The 19716-nt window shown below is 41.1% G+C and overlaps 1 protein-coding gene across 6 annotated transcripts in view; it reads left to right on the forward strand.

Moving 5' to 3' along the window:
* LOC140197714 (intermembrane lipid transfer protein VPS13B-like) overlaps positions 1-19716 on the forward strand; it is a 1066299-nt gene that overhangs the window by 1009690 nt on the left and 36893 nt on the right. For all 6 annotated transcript variants that reach the window (XM_072258131.1, XM_072258103.1, XM_072258121.1 and 3 more), the window contains exon 52: positions 15072-15355. In XM_072258131.1, the coding sequence (XP_072114232.1) occupies positions 15072-15355 (284 nt within the window). The remainder of the gene's footprint in view (positions 1-15071; positions 15356-19716) is intronic.

Below are 19716 nucleotides of genomic sequence, written 5' to 3' on the forward strand. Positions count from 1 at the left end.
GCTTTTGGGTTTCGCAAACCCTGCCAGAGTTGATGTGCATCCAATGTCACCTCCAACCTCACTTGGAATTGCTTCTTCACTCTTGAAATAGCCCTCTGCAAATCATACCTGGTTTCCTTGTACACACCTGGGTCACCAGACTTAAATGCCACATTCTAGCCCTTAGCAGATGTCGAACCTCCTGGTTCATCCACAGCTTCTGGTTTGGGAATGTACAGCAAGTTTTTGTAGGCACACACTCATTGACACAAGTTTTAATGTAGTCGGTAACAACTGCATTACTCATCCAAATTTGAAGATGAATCCATGAACATAATCCAGTCCACTGATTCTAAGCAGTCCTGTAAGCGCTCCTGTGCTTCCCTTGTCCGTACCTTCTTAGTCCTCACTGCTGGTTCAGCGGTCTTCAGTTTCTGTCTATATTTAGGGAGTAGAAATGCAGCCAGGTGATCAGACTTCCCAAAGTGTGCACTAAGAGGAGTTGATCATGAGGCATATGCCTTCACCTCCGCTTCTGAGAAACTCAACAGTCCTATCCTGATGGTGTATAGTGAACCCGTCAATCTCAGTTGCTGTGTCCGGTAAGGAAGGGGTTAACCAGGATTCTGTGCAACAAAGGACGCAAGTGGTCCTAATGTCCCTCTGACAGAGCACCCTAGCTCTGAGATCTTCAATTTTATTTACTAGAGACTGTACATTTGGCAGCAAGATAGTCGGTATTGGGCGTCGAAAATCCCGTTTTCTTAAACGTTCTTGTATCCCTGACTGGCAGTCACATTTCCTGCGAGGAAGTTTCTTCCGGCGAGAAGCTGCGCCACACTTGGCATTGCTTCTGTCAGTTTTAAGCAGCAGTAGGTATTCGATCGCATCAAGACATCTTTATTAACTGCACAGACCTTGGTAGCAGTTGTGATTCTCAACTGTATCAGGCTGAAATGGGAATATTTAATTGTATCCATTGACCTGTGCTGCATGTGATCACTGTCTTCAAGGCACTCTGGAACTTGCCTCTGTCTGGCACCATTTTACTGGGTGAATGCACACCAGTCTATATTGAGGGGTGAGTGGTGGAAAGGGTGAACAGCCTCATGTTCCTGGGCCCAACACATTAATACTATCACAAAGAAGGCACACTTGTGTCCCGCCTTCACTAGATGCTTGAATATTCAGTATGCTACCAATGACTCTTACAGATTTCTGTAGGCCTGAGAGAATCGTCAAGTATTCTTATTTCGAACTATTGCAGCTGAAATATGCGGCCACAGAGACAGGAAAGGTACAGAGGGATCTGGGCTGAATGTAGGATTAGTGTAGATCAGGGATTCCCAACCTTTTTTATGCCAAGGACCAATACCATTAAGCAAGGGGTCCGTGGGCACTAGGTTGGGAACCCCTGTGCAGATTATCATTGTGGTTAGCACAAAGAGGGCAGAGAGGGCCCCCTTTTATGTACTGTATGATTCTATCGTTTCTTCGCACTGAACCATGCAGTGATCGGACAACATTCACCATCCCATTAGTGGTGCAGTGCCAGCAGAGGATTGAACCATCAACCGAGTTCCCAACAGAGCAGAGCAGTGGGGAGGGCAGTTCATTCCAGATTCCTGGCTCTGCATTGTTGTCAGTAACACATCTCTCTAATTGTAGTGTCATAATGACCCCTTTTGTGCTAACTCCACTAGCATTTTCATTCCTGGGAGGCTCCATTACCATTACAGGCCATTGAATCAGTGACACATGAATTTAAGTTTATAGTTCTGTCTCATTTGGCACTGGAACAAATTTTGCCTTGAGTGATATCTGCTGCAGCTTCCGAGAGAAATAATGGTAACTCAGGGTAGGTCAAACTCAGGGTGTGACTGGGATCTCTGCAATAGATATAAGACCATAAGACCATAAGACAAAGGAGCAGAAGTAGGCCATTCGGCCCATCGAGTCTGCTCCGCCATTTTATCATGAGCTGATCCATTTTATCTTATTTAGTCCCACTGCCCTGCCTTCTCACCATAACCTTTGATGCCCTGGCTACTCAGATACCTATCAATCTCTGCCTTAAATACACCCAATGACTTGGCCTCCACTGCTGCCCGTGGCAACAAATTCCATAGATTCACCACCCTCTGGCTAAAAAAATATTTTCGCATTTCTGTTCTGAAAGGGCGCCCTTCAATCCTGAAGTCATGCCCTCTTGTACTAGACGCCCCCATCATGAGAAACAACTTTGCCACATCCACTCTGTCCATGCCTTTTAACATTCGAAATGTTTCTTTGAGGTCTCCCCTCATTCTTCTAAACTCCAAGGAATACAGTCCAAGAGCGGACAAACGTTCCTCATATGTTAACTCTCTCATTCCCGGAATCATTCTAGTGAATCTTCTCTGTGCCCTCTCCAACGTCAGCACATCCTTTCTTAAATAAGGAGACCAAAACTGCCCACAGTACTCCAAGTGAGGTCTCACCGGCGCCTTATAGAACCTCAACATCACATCCCTGCTCCTATACTCTATTCTTCTAGAAATGAATGCCAACATTGCATTCGCCTTCTTCACTACCGACTCAACCTGGAGGTTAACTTTAAGGGAATCCTGTACGAGGACTCCCAAGTCCCGTTGCATCTCAGAACTTTGAATTCTTTCCCCATTTAAATAATAGTCTGCCTGTTTATTTTTTCTGCCAAAGTGCATAACCATACACTTTCCAACATTGTACTTCATTTGCCACTTCTCTGCCCATTCTTCCAATCTATCCAAGTCTCTCTGCAGACTCTCCGTTTCCTCAGCACTACCGGCCCCTCCACCTATCTTCGTATCGTCAGCAAACTTAGCCACAAAGCCATCTATTACATAATCCAAATCGTTGATTTACAATGTAAAAAGATGCGTCCCCAACACTGATCCCTGTGGAATACCACTGGTAACCGGCAGCCAACCAGAATAGGATCCCTTTATTCCCACTCTCTGTTTCCTGCCAATTTGTTGGGTAAGCATATTATAGGTGATGGAATAAATGTTATACGCTGGAGTTAATCTTAGAATCTACCACAACAAAACTTTTTTACATTTTCTTAAGGCCATTTGGCCCAGAGGATTAGAACTAGTGTTTATGATGGACTCGAGCCACTTCCCACCCCTCTTCATATAATCCAATCTAGCAATCATCTCTCCCTCTTGTATTAGTTGAGCATTCTAACCATTTCCTGGGTAATAAAGTTCCTCATGAATTCTTACAGACACAAGAAACTGCAGATGCTGAAAACTGGAGCAACAAACTGTCTGCTGGAGGTACTCTTAAACACAAGGGATTCTACAGATGCTGGAAATTCAAAGTAACACACAAGGAACTCAGCAAGTTAGGCAGCGTCCATGGAAAGTCCTGATGAAGGGTCTTGACCTCAAACGTCGACTGTTTATTCCTTTCCATGGATACTGTTTGACATGCTGTAGGAACTCAGTGGGTCACACAGCATCTGTGGGGGTTAGGAAATATTTTACCAGTAATGCCTTTTCTTCCACAGATGCTGCATGTCCCGCTGACTTCTTCCAGCAGATTATTTGTTGCTCCTAAATTCTTGTCTAGATTTGTTGTTGGCAATCAGCTACTTATGATCTCAGTCTTATCTTCCTTGAATGGAAATGTCATGTTCCTTATTGAAAACCTTTAAAATCCTATCAGATTGTGCCCTCTTATCTTTGTTTTTCCTTTTAGCAAAGTGGCCACATAAAGAGGTGGTAAAGTAGGCCTATGGCATACTTGCCTTCACTGGTTGTAGCTTTGAGTTTCAAAGTAAGGAGGTCATTTTGCAACTGTACAAGGCTGCACTTGGAACGTTGTGCACAATTCTGGTCATCCCATAATGGGAAGGATGATTATCTGGATGCTGCCTAGGTTAGAGAGTATGAGCTATAGGGAGAGGTTGGTCAAATGCATTTGCTCTTTCTGGAGTGTCGAAGGCTGAAGGGAGACCTTGATAAATTGGCAACTTGGTTTATTGTTTTCATATGACCAAGATATATTTAAAAACCTGTCTTGCATACTGTTCACTCAGATCAATTCATTAACAATAATAACTTATAGAGTATTTTTCATACAGACGATGTCAAAATGTTTACTATAGAATAAAGTGCTAACATGAAAATAAAAAGACAAGAAGATATTATTTGTGGAGTCATAGAGTACTACATCACAGAAACAGGCCCTTTGGCCCATCTAGTCTCTGCCAAAGCATTATTCTGCCTAGTCCCATCGACCTGCACCCACACCATAGCCTCCTATATCTCTCTCATCCAGATACTTGTCAAAGTTTCTCTGAATTACTGAAATTGAGACCACATGCACTATGTCAACTGTTAACTCGTTCCACACTCTCACCACGCTCTGAGTAAAGAAGTTCCCCTTTATATTCCCCTTAAATATTTCACCTTTTACACTTAACCCATGACCTCTAATTCTGGTCACACCCAACCTCAGTGGAAAAGCCTGCTTGCATTTACCCCAACTATACCCCTCATAATTTTGTACACCTATATCAAATTAACCCCCATTCTCCTATGCTCCAAGGGATAAAGTCTTAAAGTATTTGATCTTTATTCAGGTCCTCAAGTCCCAGTAAAATGTTTGTAAATTTTCTCCACACTCTTCTAATCTTATTGACATATTTCCTGAAAGTAGGTGATCAGAATTGCACATAATACTCTAAATTAGGTCTAACCAACGTCTTGTACAACTTCAACATAGCATCAAAATGTCTGTACTCAATACTTAGATTTATGAAGGCAATGTGTCAAAACTTCTCTTCAGAGTCATTCTCATAGAACACTACAGCACAGAAATGGGCCCTTTGGCTCATCTGGTCCATGCTGAACCATTAATCTGCCTAGTCCCATCGACCTGCACCTAGACCATAGCCCTCCATACCTCCAAATTTCTCTTAAATTTTGAAATCATACCTGTATCCACCACTTGCGCTGGCAGTACATTCCATATTCTCAGCACCCTTTAGTGAAAAAGTTCCCCCTCACGTTCCCTTAAATATTTCGCCTTTCACCCTTAACCCATCACCTCTAGATGTCATCTCACCCAACCTATGTGGAAAAAGCCTGCTTGAATTTGCCCTAGCTATGCACCTCATAATTTTGTATACCTCTATCAAATCTCCCCTCAATTTTCTAAGTTCCAGGGATCAAGTCCTAACTTATTCAACCTTCTCTATATCTTTGATCCTCAAGTCCCAGCAACATCCTTGTAAATTTTCTCTGCACTCTTTCAATCTTATTTACATCTTTCCTGTAGGTAGATGACCAAAACTACACACAATACTTCAAATTAGGCCTCACCAATATCTTATACAACTTCAATATAATATCCCAACTCCTGTACTCAACAAACATGAGAAATTGTGTAGATGCTGGAAACCCAAAGCTACACACACAAATTACTGGAGGAACTCAGCGGGTCAGGGAGCATCCATGGAGGTGGACAAACAGGCTGAGACACTTCTTCAGGACTCAGTGTATTGATTTATGAACCCAATGTGCCACAAGCTTTCATTACAACCCTATCTACCAATTGATGCCACTTTCAAGGAACTATGGATCTGTATTCCCAGATCCCTCTGTTCTATTGCACTCCTCAGTATAAGACTTATTGTTGGTCCTCCTAAAGTGCAACACTTCACACTTGTCTACATTAAATTCCATTTGCCATTTTTCAGACCATTTTTCCAGCTGGTCCATATCTGCTACAAGCTTTGATAGTCTTCCTTGCTGTCCACTAGACCCCGATCATTGAAAGAGATGACAAACAACAGTGGACCCGGTACCAATCCTTGAGACACACCACTAGTTACAGACCTCCAGTCAGAGGAGCAACTATTATTGTGTGCAGTTCTGGTCACCTAACTATGGGAGGATATCAGTAAGATTGAAAGAGTGCGGAGGAGATTTATTAGGATGTTGCCGGTCTTCAGGAGTTGAGTTACAGGGAAAGATTGAACAGGTTAAGACTTTATTCCTTGAAGCGTAGAAGAATGAGGGGGGATTTGATAGAGGTTTACACAATTATGAGGGGTATAGACAGAGTAAATGCAAGTAGGCTCTTTCCACTTAGATTATGAGAGATAAATATGAGAGGGACATAGCTTTAGGGTGAAAGGGGAAAGGTTTAGGGGGAACATTAGCGGGAACTTCTTCACTCAGAGAGTGGTGGGAGTGTGGAATGAGCTGCCATCTAACATGGTAAATGCAGGCTCACTCTTAAGTTTTAAGAATAAATTGGATAGATACATAGATGGGAGAGGTCTGGAGGGTTATGGACTGGGTGCAGGTCAATGGGACTAGCGGAACAAAGTTTCGGCACAGACTAGAAGGGCCGAATGGCCTGTTTTCTGTGCTGTCGTGTTCTATGGTTCTATCCACTATCACTGTCTGGCTTTACCTGCGAAGGCAATGTCAAATCCAATTTATTACCTTATCTTGAAAGCTGGGCAATAGGCAATAGACAATAGGTGCAGGAGTAGGCCATTCGGCCCTTCGACCCAGCACCGCCATTCACTGTGATCATGGCTGATCATCCACAATCAGTATCCAGTTCCTGCCTTATCCCCATAGCCTTTGATTCTGCTATCTTTAAGAGCTCTATCCATCCCTTTCTTGAAAGCATCCAGGGACTTGGCCTTCACTGCCTTCTGAGGCAGAGCATTCCACATATCCACCACTCTCTGGGTGAAAAAGTTTTTCCTCAACTCCATTCTAAATGGCCTACCCCTTATTCTTAAACTGTGGCCTCTGGTTCTGGACTCATCCATCAGTGGGAACATGCTTCCTGCCTCCAGCGTGTCCAATCCCTTAATAATCTTATATGTTTCAATCAGATCCCCTCTCATCCTTCTAAATTCCAGTGTATACAAGCCCAGTCGCTCCAATCTTTCAACATATGACAGTCTCGCCATCCCGAGAATTAACCTTGTGAACTTACACTGCACTCCCTCAATAGCAAGAATGTCCTTCCTCAAATTTGGAGACCAAAACTGCACACAATGCTCCAGGTGTGGTCACACCAGGGACCTGTACAGCTGCAGAAGGACCTCTTTGCTCCTATACTCAATTCCCCTTGTTATGAAGGCCAGCATGCCATTAGCTTTCTTCACTGCCTGCTGTACCTGCATGCTTGCTTTCAGTGACTGATGTACAAGAACACCTAGATCTTGTTGTACTTCCCCTTTTCCTAACTTGACTCCATTTAGATAATAATCTGCCTTCCTGTTCTTACTACCAAAGTGGATAACCTCACATTTATCCACATTAAACTGCATTTACCATGCAGCCACCCACTCACCCAGCCTGTCCAAGTCACCCTGCATTCTCATAACGTCCTCCTCACATTTCACACTGCCACCCAGCTTTGTGTCATCTGCAAATTTGCTAATGTTACTTCTAATCCCTTCATCTAAATCATTAATGTATATTGTAAACAGCTGCGGTCCCAGCACCGAGCCTTGCGGTACCCCACTGGTCACCTCCTGCCATTCCGAAAGGGACCCGTTAATCGCTACTCTTTGTTTCCTGTCAGCCAGCCAATTTTCAATCCATGTCAGTACTCTGTCCCCAATACCATGTGCCCTAATTTTGCCCACTAATCTCTTATGTGGGACTTTATCAAAGGCTTTCTGAAAGTCCAGGTACACTACATCCACTGGGTCTCCCTTGTCCATTTTCATAGTTACATCCTCAAAAAATTCCAGAAGATTAGTCAAGCACGATTTCCCCTTCGTAAATCCATGCTGACTGAATCTTCTTGACCAATCTCTCATATGAGTCCTTGTCAAAGGCCTTGCTAAATTCCATGTGGATAGTAATCACTGCCTTCATCGAATTTCCTGGTAACTCTCTCAAAAATGTGTATAAGATTGGTTAGACAAGACCTACCATGTTGGCAATCCCTATTCAGTCCCTGTCTGTCCAAATATTCATATATCTGATCCTTTTCAATACCTTCCAGTAACTTTACCACTACTGGCGCAGGCTCTCCAGCCTGTAATTTCCTGGCAGAACAATATTCGCTATCCTCCAATCCTCTGGCACCTCACCTGTGGCTAAGGAGGTTTTAAGTATCTCTGCTAGGCCCCTGCAATTTCTGCATTAGCCTCCTACAGGGTCCAAGGAAACACCTTCACTGCCCCTGCAGATTTTCTAAAACCAAATTAAGATAATTTGCTTCAAGACAGCAAGCATCTTCTCTGTAATTAAAAGCAAAGTTAAATAGTTTTTTTGACTTGGCTTTTAAAAGTGTTAACTGAGTTTGCATCCCTTGTAGCAGGGTTACAAAATGAAAATGATTCTGTGATGTACTCTGCTTCCAGACCACTGAGAGCTTTAAAGACAAGTAAGAGAACTTTAAAATCAATTCTAAAAGATACAGAAAGCCAATGGGGAGTAGCTAGGATGGGAGTGATCTCCCTTGTCCTGATTTTAGTTAAACGTCTAGCAGCAGTGTTCTGAATGAGTTGAAGTTTGTCAAAAGATTGCTTTGGAAGGTCAGTAAAAAGTGCATTGAGGTAATCTAGTTTTATCAAGATGTGAATCAGATTTTCAGAATCATTATGTGACAAAAATGAACATAACTTTGCAATATTTCTTAAATGTAGAAATCTGCTCTGGTCACTTTCTTTATGTGAGATTTAAAATTCAAATCTGAATCAAAGTTAACACCCAGGATAGTTACTTCTGATTTTACAAGGGAATCCAAGTTTATCTTGACGTTTATCTTGTATGGCTTTGGGACCAACCAAAATATTTCAGTTTTATCTTAATTTAGTTTTAGGAAATCAATATTTTTAGATATACCAGCTAGTTGAGTGGTGTCACAGCAACAATCTTGCACTCAATATTAGCAAGATGAAAGAGCTGATTGTGGACTTCAGGAAGGATAAGACGAGGGAACACATACCAATCCTCATAGAGATATCAGAAGTGAAGAGAGTGAGCAATTTCAAGTTCCTGGGTGTCATAATCTCTGGGGATCTAATCTGGTCCCAACATATTGATGCAGCTATAAAGAAAGCAAAACAGTGGCTATATTTCATTTGGAGTTTGACGAGATTTGGCTTGTCACCTAAAACACTCAAAAACTTCTACAGATGTGCCGTGGAGAGCATTCTGACGGGCTGCATCACTGTCTGGTATGGAGGGCTACTGCACAGGATCAAAAGAAGCTACAGAAAGTTGTAAAATTAGTCAGCTCCATCTTGGTTACTATCTTCCTTGGTATCAAAACCTCTTCAAGAAGCAGTGCCTCAGAAAGGTGGCATCCATTATTGAGGACCCCAGCACCCAGGACGTTCCCTTTTCTCACTGTTACCATCAGGAAAGAGGTACAGAAGCCTGAAGGCATACACTCAGCGATTCAGGAACAGCTTCTTCCCCTCTGCCATCAGATTTCTAAATGGAAATTGAACCCATGAACACTACCTCACTTTTATTTAATATTATTTCTATTTTGCTCTATTTGAATTTAACTACTTTATATACATATATATGCTCACTGTAATTGGTTTACTTTTTTTTTATATTATCATGTATTGCATTGTACTGCTGCCACTAAGTTGACATTCAATGACAGCAATGCAGGTAGGCTTTGAGGCACAAAGTCTTAACAAGGTAGATTATGAGTTCAAGACCCCATCATACAAGGAAACTGTTCAATAGTCTTATAGAAAAGCAGGATAGAAGCTTTACTTGTGCCTAGTGGTCTGTACTTTCACGCTTTCGTATCTGAGAACATAAGACATGGGAGGAAATTAGGCCATTCAGCCCATGGAGCCTGCTCTGCCGTTCTGTCACGGCTGATTTATTATCTCTCTCAATCCCTTTTTCTTGCCTCCTCCCCATAACCTTTAACATCCTGACTAATTGAGACCTATCCATCTCCATTTTACATATATCGAATGACTTGGTCTCCATAGCCGGCTATGGTAATGAATTCCACAGATACTTCTGGCCAATTGGAGATAAGGGGGAGAAGAAAGAACATCCAGGTTGCATGGGATCTTTGATTACGGTGGCTGCTTTACCAAGGTAGCAAAAAGTGTGCACAGAGTCTATGGCCGGGAGTCTGGTTTCTCTGTTGTGCTGGGCTATATCCATCACTCTTTGCAGTTTCTTGTGATCAAGGGCAGAGCTGTTTCCATACCGAGCCATCTGGATAGAATACTTTCCATGGTGCATTGACAAAAATTGGTGAGGGTCAAAAGGCTCTTGTCAAATTTTTTTAGTCTCTTGAGGAAGTAGAGGCACCAATGAGCTTTCTGGGCCATGGTACAATGTGGTTAGACCAGGTCAGGCTACTGGTAATGTTCACTCATAGGAATCTGAAACTCTCTACCATTTAAACTTCAGCATCATGTACTCTGTCCCTACAATGTCCAGCTCCTTTGTTTATAAAAATAGTAGAAGCATAGAGAAGGGACTGCCAGAATGTTTTCCAAGAGTAGAAATGCCAATTTCTAGAGGACATGTATTTAAGGATAAAGAGGAAAAGTTCAGAGGAGATGTGTGGAGCAAGTATTTTACACAGCAAGTCTTAGGTACCTGGAATGAGCTGCCAGGGTTAGTGGTGGAGACAGCGGCTTTTAAGAGACTGTTGGACACATGGATATGCAGGGAATAGAGGGGTATGGAGCATGTGCAGGCTAACTTTAGTTTAATTTGTATTTGGTTTAGCATAGATATCATGGGCTGAAGGGCCTGTTTCAGTGCTGTACTGCTCTCTGTTCTGTATGTTCTACTCCTTTGTACCAGTCTGAAGAGGTTACAATAGTTTGGAACTCAGCACCCAAGCATGGAAATAGACAAGAGACAGTGACTGCATAGATTTCAGATAATTACTGCAAACCAAGCTATTATTTTTAGTGGCATCAGTAGGGTTGTTTATTGATATTACACTGATAGAATAATTCACCCCATCAAATCTCTAAGTAGTTAAGTCCTGTCAGACCCATTCCCCTGTTGTTTTCCCTTAGCCCTGAAATTACTTTTAGGAGGCTGTCCAATTCCGATGTTTTAGCCCTGAAATCCACATCGTAACTACAGCTTAGAAAAGTGGAGGGCTATTGGTAACCCTAGGTAATTTCTAAAGTAAGTACATGTTCCGCACAGCATTGTGGGCCAAAGGGCCTGTATTGTGTTTTCTATGTTTCTAACTACTGCTTGCATAAAGTTTGCCCACGTTATCTGGATCAGACATAGGATTTTTCAATTCTTGTAACAAGAACTTGGTGGAAAGTTTGTGAAAAAAATTTGAACCTTTCATTAGTTTTTGCGCTGTCATGTTTAGTCCTTTGAAGGAAGCAAGGCTGTACACATTGCTACAAGTATGAAAGTTTGAAGATAATAACTCAAAAATGTGTGTAAATTTAATGGATTGATGTTATAATTCCTGGTCAAAACCATTGAATCAAATGACATTTCAAATTTGATATAATTTGTGATTATTGGGATAGTTTTTCCACATTGGATACTTTTTTACTGGCTAGTGGGGAAGAGTAAGAGCCACGTTCTCAACATTGTTTGTCTAAAGTCTCAGTCTTATCTGCTGCTTAATAAACTTCCAGTGGAGAATGGCTGTCCCACTAGAGGGAAGGTGAAGTTTACAACAGTTTAAAGCAGTCTTTTTACTCTCTACCAAACGTCTGTTTTCTCAGCAGAACTGAATCGCCACCCACCTTGGGAAGGACTATCTCCACTTAGTTAGTCAGTGGTGGAGACTTTCTTTGAGCGGTCAGGGCACGGAGCCAACTCCATTCCCCAGATGGATTTAGAGTAGGCAAGCAGACTCTAGAGCAGGGCTGAAGGTTTGTGGCTATAAATATAAACCCTCTGCCAGAGTTCTACTGGAACTGTTCTTCTATAGACCTTGATGCATAATTTGTAAATGTGATGGTTTAATTTTATAAATCACATGACTTAAATTGGCAATCTGCACGTCTAGAACTGCTATAAATTAACAGATAGCAGTCTCAGCAGATTTTATTTAACTGACAAATCTTTTACAAATTTCCAGCTATTTAATGATATGGCCAAATTATTATATAAATTCCTTTCAAAACTTGACATGCCCCTGTCTTGTAACGAATAGCTTTCAGTGTAACTTCAGTAACTTGTGAAGTCTTTAACAGATTTACACCCAGTTTCATTGCATAGATTTTGTTACCAAATTTTTTTCAGGAATAATTCGGGTGTAACTTGAGACGTCTGCCTTTGTTATATTAGATGTTTAATGCCCATTTATTACCTTCATTTAGGCTGGACTTATTTTCACTAACCCTCTGCATACTGGCAGCTGTGGTCTTGGCATGTTACCCTGAGGGTAGAAACACTGCCCTTCCACCGTTGTCATCTGTTGACATTTAACATGCTTGTTGAAGTAAGACATATACATTTCAAAACAAGTAGGAAACTCTATTAACAGCCACTTTCCAGCTAGCCAGTTGTTTAAAAATACAATGTGCAGATCACACACGGGGAGAAGTTTGTACTTTCCATGTTGGAAAGCATGGTAGCCATAAAGGCATGATGAACATGAAATTTTGCAGATGCTGGAAATTCAGAGCAACATATGCAACTTTCTGGAGGAACTCAGCAGGTCAGGCAGCATCTATAGAGAAGAATAAACAATTGATGTTTTGGGCCAAGACACTTCATCTGGATTGGCTTTTCGAGACAGTTGTGGAATTATATAGAATCATGAAGATACACAGCATGAAAGCAGGCTCCTCAGCCCACAAAATCTGCGCTGACCCTCAACCACCCATACCTGGGAAGTGTCTAGTGATGTTACTCATGTCCTGTTCACTGACGCTGGGCTAAAGCTGAGACTGAGGCTTCAAGATATTGTATTCACTGATTGAGCTACTGGAATAGCAGGTTGTTCACAAAGGCAACCCTGGTTTCACCCTGTCATAGAATCATAGAGCAGTGCAGCACAGAAGTAGGCCCTTCTGCCCAACATGTCCGTGATACTGGAGATATTTCTTCCTCACCCTCTCTGCAACTGATTATCTTTCTTATCTGGTTCTGAAGAAAGATCTTGAACCTGAAATGGTAGTTTTGTTTCTCTTTCCACAGATGCTGCCTGACCTACTGAGTGTTTCTGTTTATATTAAAGCACAGGTTGCTTTGCAGATTACAGTCGCTGATTAAAGTATGTTCAAATTACTTTTCTAAGGTATATTCCCAAGCCTTCTATTCCTAACTTTCACTGAAGTGGAAAAGAAATTATAAAAAACTTGCAATGTCATAGAACTGTGATACATCAAAATGAACTGAATATCTTGGCCCAGCTCATTGTGGTTAATGTTAATGAGCTCTTTCTCATTACTCTTGACATCTCGGCTATCTAGTTATCATTCATTCCTTATAAGCAAACCCTTTCACCAATCTTTTGGTTATTTGTTCTCTAATTCCTCTTTAGAATCAGATTTTATTTGATAAAGTTCCTGAAAACCTTTCTTCGGGTCCCACTGAAGGGCCTTGGCCCAAAACATTGACTGTACTGTTTTCCATAAATGCTGCCTGGCCCATGCCGAATTCCTCCAGCATTTTGTTTGTGTTGATTGAGTTTCCAGCATTTGCAGATTTTCTCTTATTTGTAATTAGAACATTTGACTATTAGGTGATACGTGAAATGTTCTTAGATGACCTGTTATTTGTAGGTTGAGTAAGGGTCCTAAAGATAGGTAAAGCACCACAGGACATCAAGTTTTTCAACATGGAAACAGGCCTTTTGGTCCAGCTCTTATACATGCTATTTCAGATTCAGATTCGTTTATTATCATATACACCAGGATGCAATGAAATTCTTTGCTCAGACGAAGCTCTCAGAATAAACAGTGTAAATAGTAACAATAAGTATAGCAATAAGTACAGTGTTAAACACAAAGCAATAGAACGGTGCAAAGTACATTGGTGCAAATGAAACTAGATATCTACCTGAGCTAGTCTCATTTTCCTGTGTTTGGCCCATATCCTTCTAAACCTTTTCTATCCATTTACCTGTTTAAATAACTGTTAAACACTGTAATTATACCTGCCAAAACAGCTTAATCTGGCAACTCATTCTATTTAACTGCCACCCTCTGTGTGAAAAAACTTTTCTCTAAGATCCCTTTACGTTTTTCCCTTGTCACCTTAAACTCGTTTTCTCTCGTATTTAGACCCCCTACCCTAGTTACCCTAAGAAAAAGACAGTGATATTTCACCTTATCTATGCCCTTCACAATTTTATAAACCTACATAAGGTCGCCCTGTAGTCTCCTACGCTCCTGGGAGAAAAGACTCATCCTCTCTATCCTTACATTCTATTTCAAGCCCTCTAGTACTGGTAACATCCTTGTCAATCTTTTCTGCACCCTTTCCATCTTAATAACAACTTTCCTACAGCTAGACAAGTGGTTTCTATATTTGCATCAACCCATTGGTTGAAGTCCCTCTTTTCCTCGGTTAGATAAGACTTGAAGAGGAAATGAACACCACATAAGTAGAACAAAAATGTCTTTTAACCAAGCTGTTCCCAAATCGCCGTTTTATTTTAACCTTTTGCTTTAGAAAAGATGTTACGCTTGCATATTACTGAAACGTAATTTAATTTAATTTCTTAAGTCTATCTCAGGTGTCAGCTGTTGCACACTGGTCTTTCACCTCTGTGGGGTTCAAGTCCCATTGTATAGACTTGGGGAGATAGAAAATGTATGTGTCATGCATACAATATAATTATGTATGCATGTTGAACTTTACTTATGATATTTGATTCCATTGACCTCAGTGGAACTGAATTTCAGAAGCCAAGTTCAATGTGCAGATGTTAAACCACTGCAAATAGAGAAACTACTGTTCACTGTATTTTCAGTCTATAATCCAACTTCTCTTTCACTGCAGTGCTAATGAACACGATTTTCGTTATTCATCTGTGAGATCAGATAAAGGCTAAAGTTGGCGAAAGTCACTAAATAAATGCACAACTTCCTTCAATGGTGTTGTTCAATTATTAATAATAATTAATTAATAATTTCTGTTTTTCAGTGTGATTACATGCCAGAGAGTGCTATATTTAGCCTTCCAGCAGCAAGGTCCCAATCTCCTGGTGTGCCAACTTCCATTCCTTGCTGGGACTTCGTTGCTGGTGGAATTTTATCAGAATTAAATGATCCATTGCCCCAGAAGCATCTTCTGCTCAGTTACTCTTCACGTGTTGGGGCAGGCAGCTGTCAGAACTGGAGCCTGCCACTTGTGATTAGGCAGGATTTTCCAAGACAAAGTGTAGCCGTGCCTCTTGGGGATTCCACTGAAAATGGATTTTGTTCCAGGTACAGTTAAAGTAGTGTTTGTTTAAAACAAAAGTATCTTTCTAACATACTCTGCTTTACAAAATTATTTCACTTCAACATTGATATTTCAAGAAAACTAATTAATTCCACCCATCGGGACTTCTTAGAAGGCATTCTTCTCTGATGGAAAATTATTAATTCTCTCCTTCTTTTATCTGAAGCAAAGTTACCTTCATATATTTTGGGACTAATCGTTCTTGATCCTACTTCTCCAAATAGCAAATTTCCTCTAACACTTGATAGACTGAAAGCTGGCAGGAACACCCAATCGTTTACAGAAGTGATCAGCAATGGCATGTTTACTTTTAGTAGATGTATTGATGTCAGTATGTGCCTCTCCTGCCTTTAATTCAAAAGCTCTGTTCAAGCAATAAGCATTGTCAATTCTTATTATTCTCAAACTTTTAGGACCTGCAGTGTAGTTTAAATTTGCTGAACGACATTAGGAGTTATGAAAGCCATAGAGTCATACAACATGGACGCAGGCCCTTCGGCCGAACTGGTTCATGCCAACAAAGCTAGTCCCATTTGCCAATGTTTGACCATAAGCTTCTAAAGCTTTCCAATTCATATACCTGTACTACTGTCTTTTGAAATTCTCAATCCCCACTTCCTCTGGCTGCTCACTCCACATGTAAAAGAAGTTGTCTCCTCAGATTTCTATTAAATCTTTCTGTTGATCTCTCTCGGTATGAAATTGATAAACACAAGCTAAGGCAGATTTTGATACACAAGTTAAGATCATGCAGATTTTAACTTCACTGGCCGAGAGGCCAGTCCTGTGCTGCACTGTTCAGTATTCTGTATTTTATATCAAACCCGGGTGACTGGAGTTGTGAGACAGAAAGTCTACTAGCTGTATCACTGTATTGTCTTAGTTACTCAGCATAGAGAGATGGTAAGGGGCAGGAAAAAAAAAGAGGAATGAATAGTTTATTGTCCATTAAAGTAATAGAAAAATTTACAAGCTAAAAGAGATTCACAGTCTCTGTTAGTCTTTTGGATCAGAAAATGTAATAATATAAATGTGCATTCTTTTATTTATAAATGATTCAATTTCATATTTAACTTGTATTTAAAACTTTTATTTATAAATTATTATCCTATTTCATACTTTAAATTAATTTATTGGTTTGTATGAATATTTTTATTTTACTTTGAACTTATCCCTATGATATTCTGCAGAACAGTTTCCCCAGTTAAATTTTAGTCTACTGACTCAAACGTAACTGGTGAGGATATACCTCTCATCGATTATCATAATGAAGGGAGATCATTTTCATCAGGCACATGGCTTATTTCCCTTTATTTTAATCAGAAAGTGACTCCAAAATCAATGACACCAAAGTAAATTTGTTCTGTGTTCATCTCCTTTTATAAACAGTAATAATGAGGGCTTCTTTAAGAGTACAAGGCAAGAAATCATTTCCACTGACTTAGCAGTCATTGACGAGAGGACGCAATTTTATGATCCAAGATGGCGTCGGCGAACCATGGCGACGTTCTCTGGGCTGCTTACAAAACTTATAAATATACCTCTTTTGAATTACTTCCACTGCAATCTGCAGCATCTGATTTCCCTTCAAGCAGTGTAATTTTTAACTGTCTTAATGAACGATAGATTTCACAATTTTCTGAGGGATTCAGCAGACTTCTCTCAAGCAAGCAGGTACGGCATTTTTAAGCAGACGAAAGTTCATTGCCATGGCTGGAAGCGAGGTGAGTGGGCGGGGGGGGGGGACTCCAAGCCAGCAATGAGACCCCCTCTGCCCATCGTCTTGTTTGCATTGTGTAGTCACTGGAGAACAAGATTGAGGACCTATGGGAAGATTGCTGTATAAAAGGGAAATGAGGATTTGTAGTGTTCCATGTTTTACCAAGATATGGCTTACTCTACACATGCCAGATTCGGAGATCAGTTCCAAAGGTTTCTTGATACACAGGATGAACTGAGCTACTGATTTGGAAAAGGCAAAAGGAGGGCGTGTTGTTCCAAGATAAACTATCTGTGGTGCTCCAATGTGGCCGTTTTGTTGTACTCATGTTCTCCCGACCTGGAACATCTAACAATTAAGTGCCGAACATTATATTTACCAAGATTTACCATTCTATTTCCGTGATCCTGACTGCAGTTTACATACACCATTGGCCAACTGAATCAGGCACTATCACCAAACAAGAAACAGTCCACCCAACTCATTTCAAATCATTGTTGGAGACTTCAATCAGGCCTGTTTGAAGAAATCTCTGCCCAAATACCATCAGCATATAATCTGTAGCATCAGAGGTCCCAACACACTATACTACTGCTATACCACGAAAGGGAATGCCTACCATTCCATGCCCAGACCACATTTCGGGAAATCTGATCACCTGGCTGTCCTTCTCCTACCTGCATACAGGCAGAGTCTAAAGAGCAAGGTTCCAGAGATAAGCACACCAAAGAGGTAGTCACAGGAGGCAGAGGAGTGACTACAGGATTGCTTTGAGTCTGGGCCATCTTCAAGGACTCATTAGAAGATCTGAATGACTACACCACGGTTGTCATGGATTTTATAAAAATAGCCATAGATGAGTCATAGTCCCCACATTATCATTCAGAGTCTTTTACAACCAGAAGCCCTGGATGAACCATGAGATCCACATTCTGCTGAGGACCAGATCAGAGGCATTCAGTTCTGGTGACCACGTAAGATATAAGAGATCCAGGTACGTTCTTGAGAAAGCCATCTCACAGGTGAAGTGATGATTCCAGACTGAACTGGAATCACTGAAGGATGCTCAACTGCTGTGCCAGGGCTTGAATTCTATCACCTCTTACAAAATGAAATCAAACGACATAGGTGACAACAAGGATTCGCTTCCAGATGAGCTCAATGCCTTTTATGCTCGCTTTGACTGACAAAATGTGGAAGATCCTTCATGAACTCCCACAGCCCAGGATGATTCTGTGATTTCAGTCTCTGAAGTCGATGTGAGAGCATCCTTCAGGAGGCTAAATCTACGGAAAGTATCCGGCCCAGATGGGGTACCTGGTTGAGTATTAAAGACCTGCGCTGATCATTTGGCTGGAGTGTTCAGCAACATCTTTAACCTCTCACTTCAACAGTCTGAAGTACACACCTGCTTCAAGCAAGCTTCAATTATTCCTGTATATAAGAGGAATGTGGTAATCTGCCTCAAGTCCAACGGCTCTTACATGCACAGTGACGAAGTGTTTTGAGAGCTGCCATCAGGATGAAAGTACAAAGGGCTTAGGACTTGCACCACCCGGTTCAGGAACAGTTATTACCCCTTGACCATCAGGCTCTTGAACCAGTGGGAAAACGTCACTTGCCCCATCACTGAAATGTTCCCACAACCTATGGACTCAATTTCAAGGACGCTTCATCTCATGTTCACATTATGTATTATTATTATTATTTCTTCTTTGTATTTGCATGTTTTTGTTGTCTTTTGAATATTGGTTGCTTATCTGTCCTGTTGGATATGGTCTTTCATTGATTCTGTTATGATTCTTGGACTTACTTGGATCCTGCAAAGAAATTAATCTCGGGTTATGTATGGTGATATATATGTACTTTGATAATAAATTTACTTTGAACATTCGAACTTTGAAGTACACACCTGCTTCAAGCAAGCTTCAATTATTCCTGTATATAAGAGGAATGTGGTAATCTGCCTCAAGTCCAATGGCTCTTACATGCACAGTGACGAAGTGTTTTGAGAGTTGGCATTGAAATATATCAACTCCCGCCTGAGAAGTGGCTTGGATCTGCTCGAATTTGCCTACTGACAACAGGTCCACAGCAGATGCCATTTCATTAGCTCTTCACTCAACCTTGGAACATCTGGGCAGCAGAGGTGCATAACAAAGGATGCTGTTTATCAACTATAGCTCAGCATTCAATACTATCATCCCCTGAAAACTAATCAACAAGCTTTAAGTCCTTGGTCTCAATGCCTCATTAAGCAATTGGAACCTCAATTTATTCAATTACAAAGAAAGCACAGCAGTGCTGCTACTTTATTAGAAGTTTGTGAAGATTCGGCATGAATCTAAAACTTTGAAGCTTGTTGATGATGTGCGGTGGAGAGTATATCGACTGATTGCCGCACGGCCTGGTATGAAAACACCAATGCCCTTGAATGGAAAATCCTACAAAAGGTGGTGAATACAGCCAGTCAGTCCATCATGGGTAAAGCCCTCCCCACCATTGAGCTCAACATGGAGCTCTGTTGCAGGAAAGCAACATCCATCATTAGGGTCTAGATCATGCACTCTTTTCACTGCTGCCATCAGGATGAAAGTACAAAGGGCTTAGGACTCGCACCACCCG

The sequence above is a fragment of the Mobula birostris genome, chromosome 1 (assembly GCF_030028105.1).
Source record: "Mobula birostris isolate sMobBir1 chromosome 1, sMobBir1.hap1, whole genome shotgun sequence".
In the NCBI taxonomy this organism is placed as follows: Eukaryota; Metazoa; Chordata; class Chondrichthyes; order Myliobatiformes; family Myliobatidae; genus Mobula; species Mobula birostris.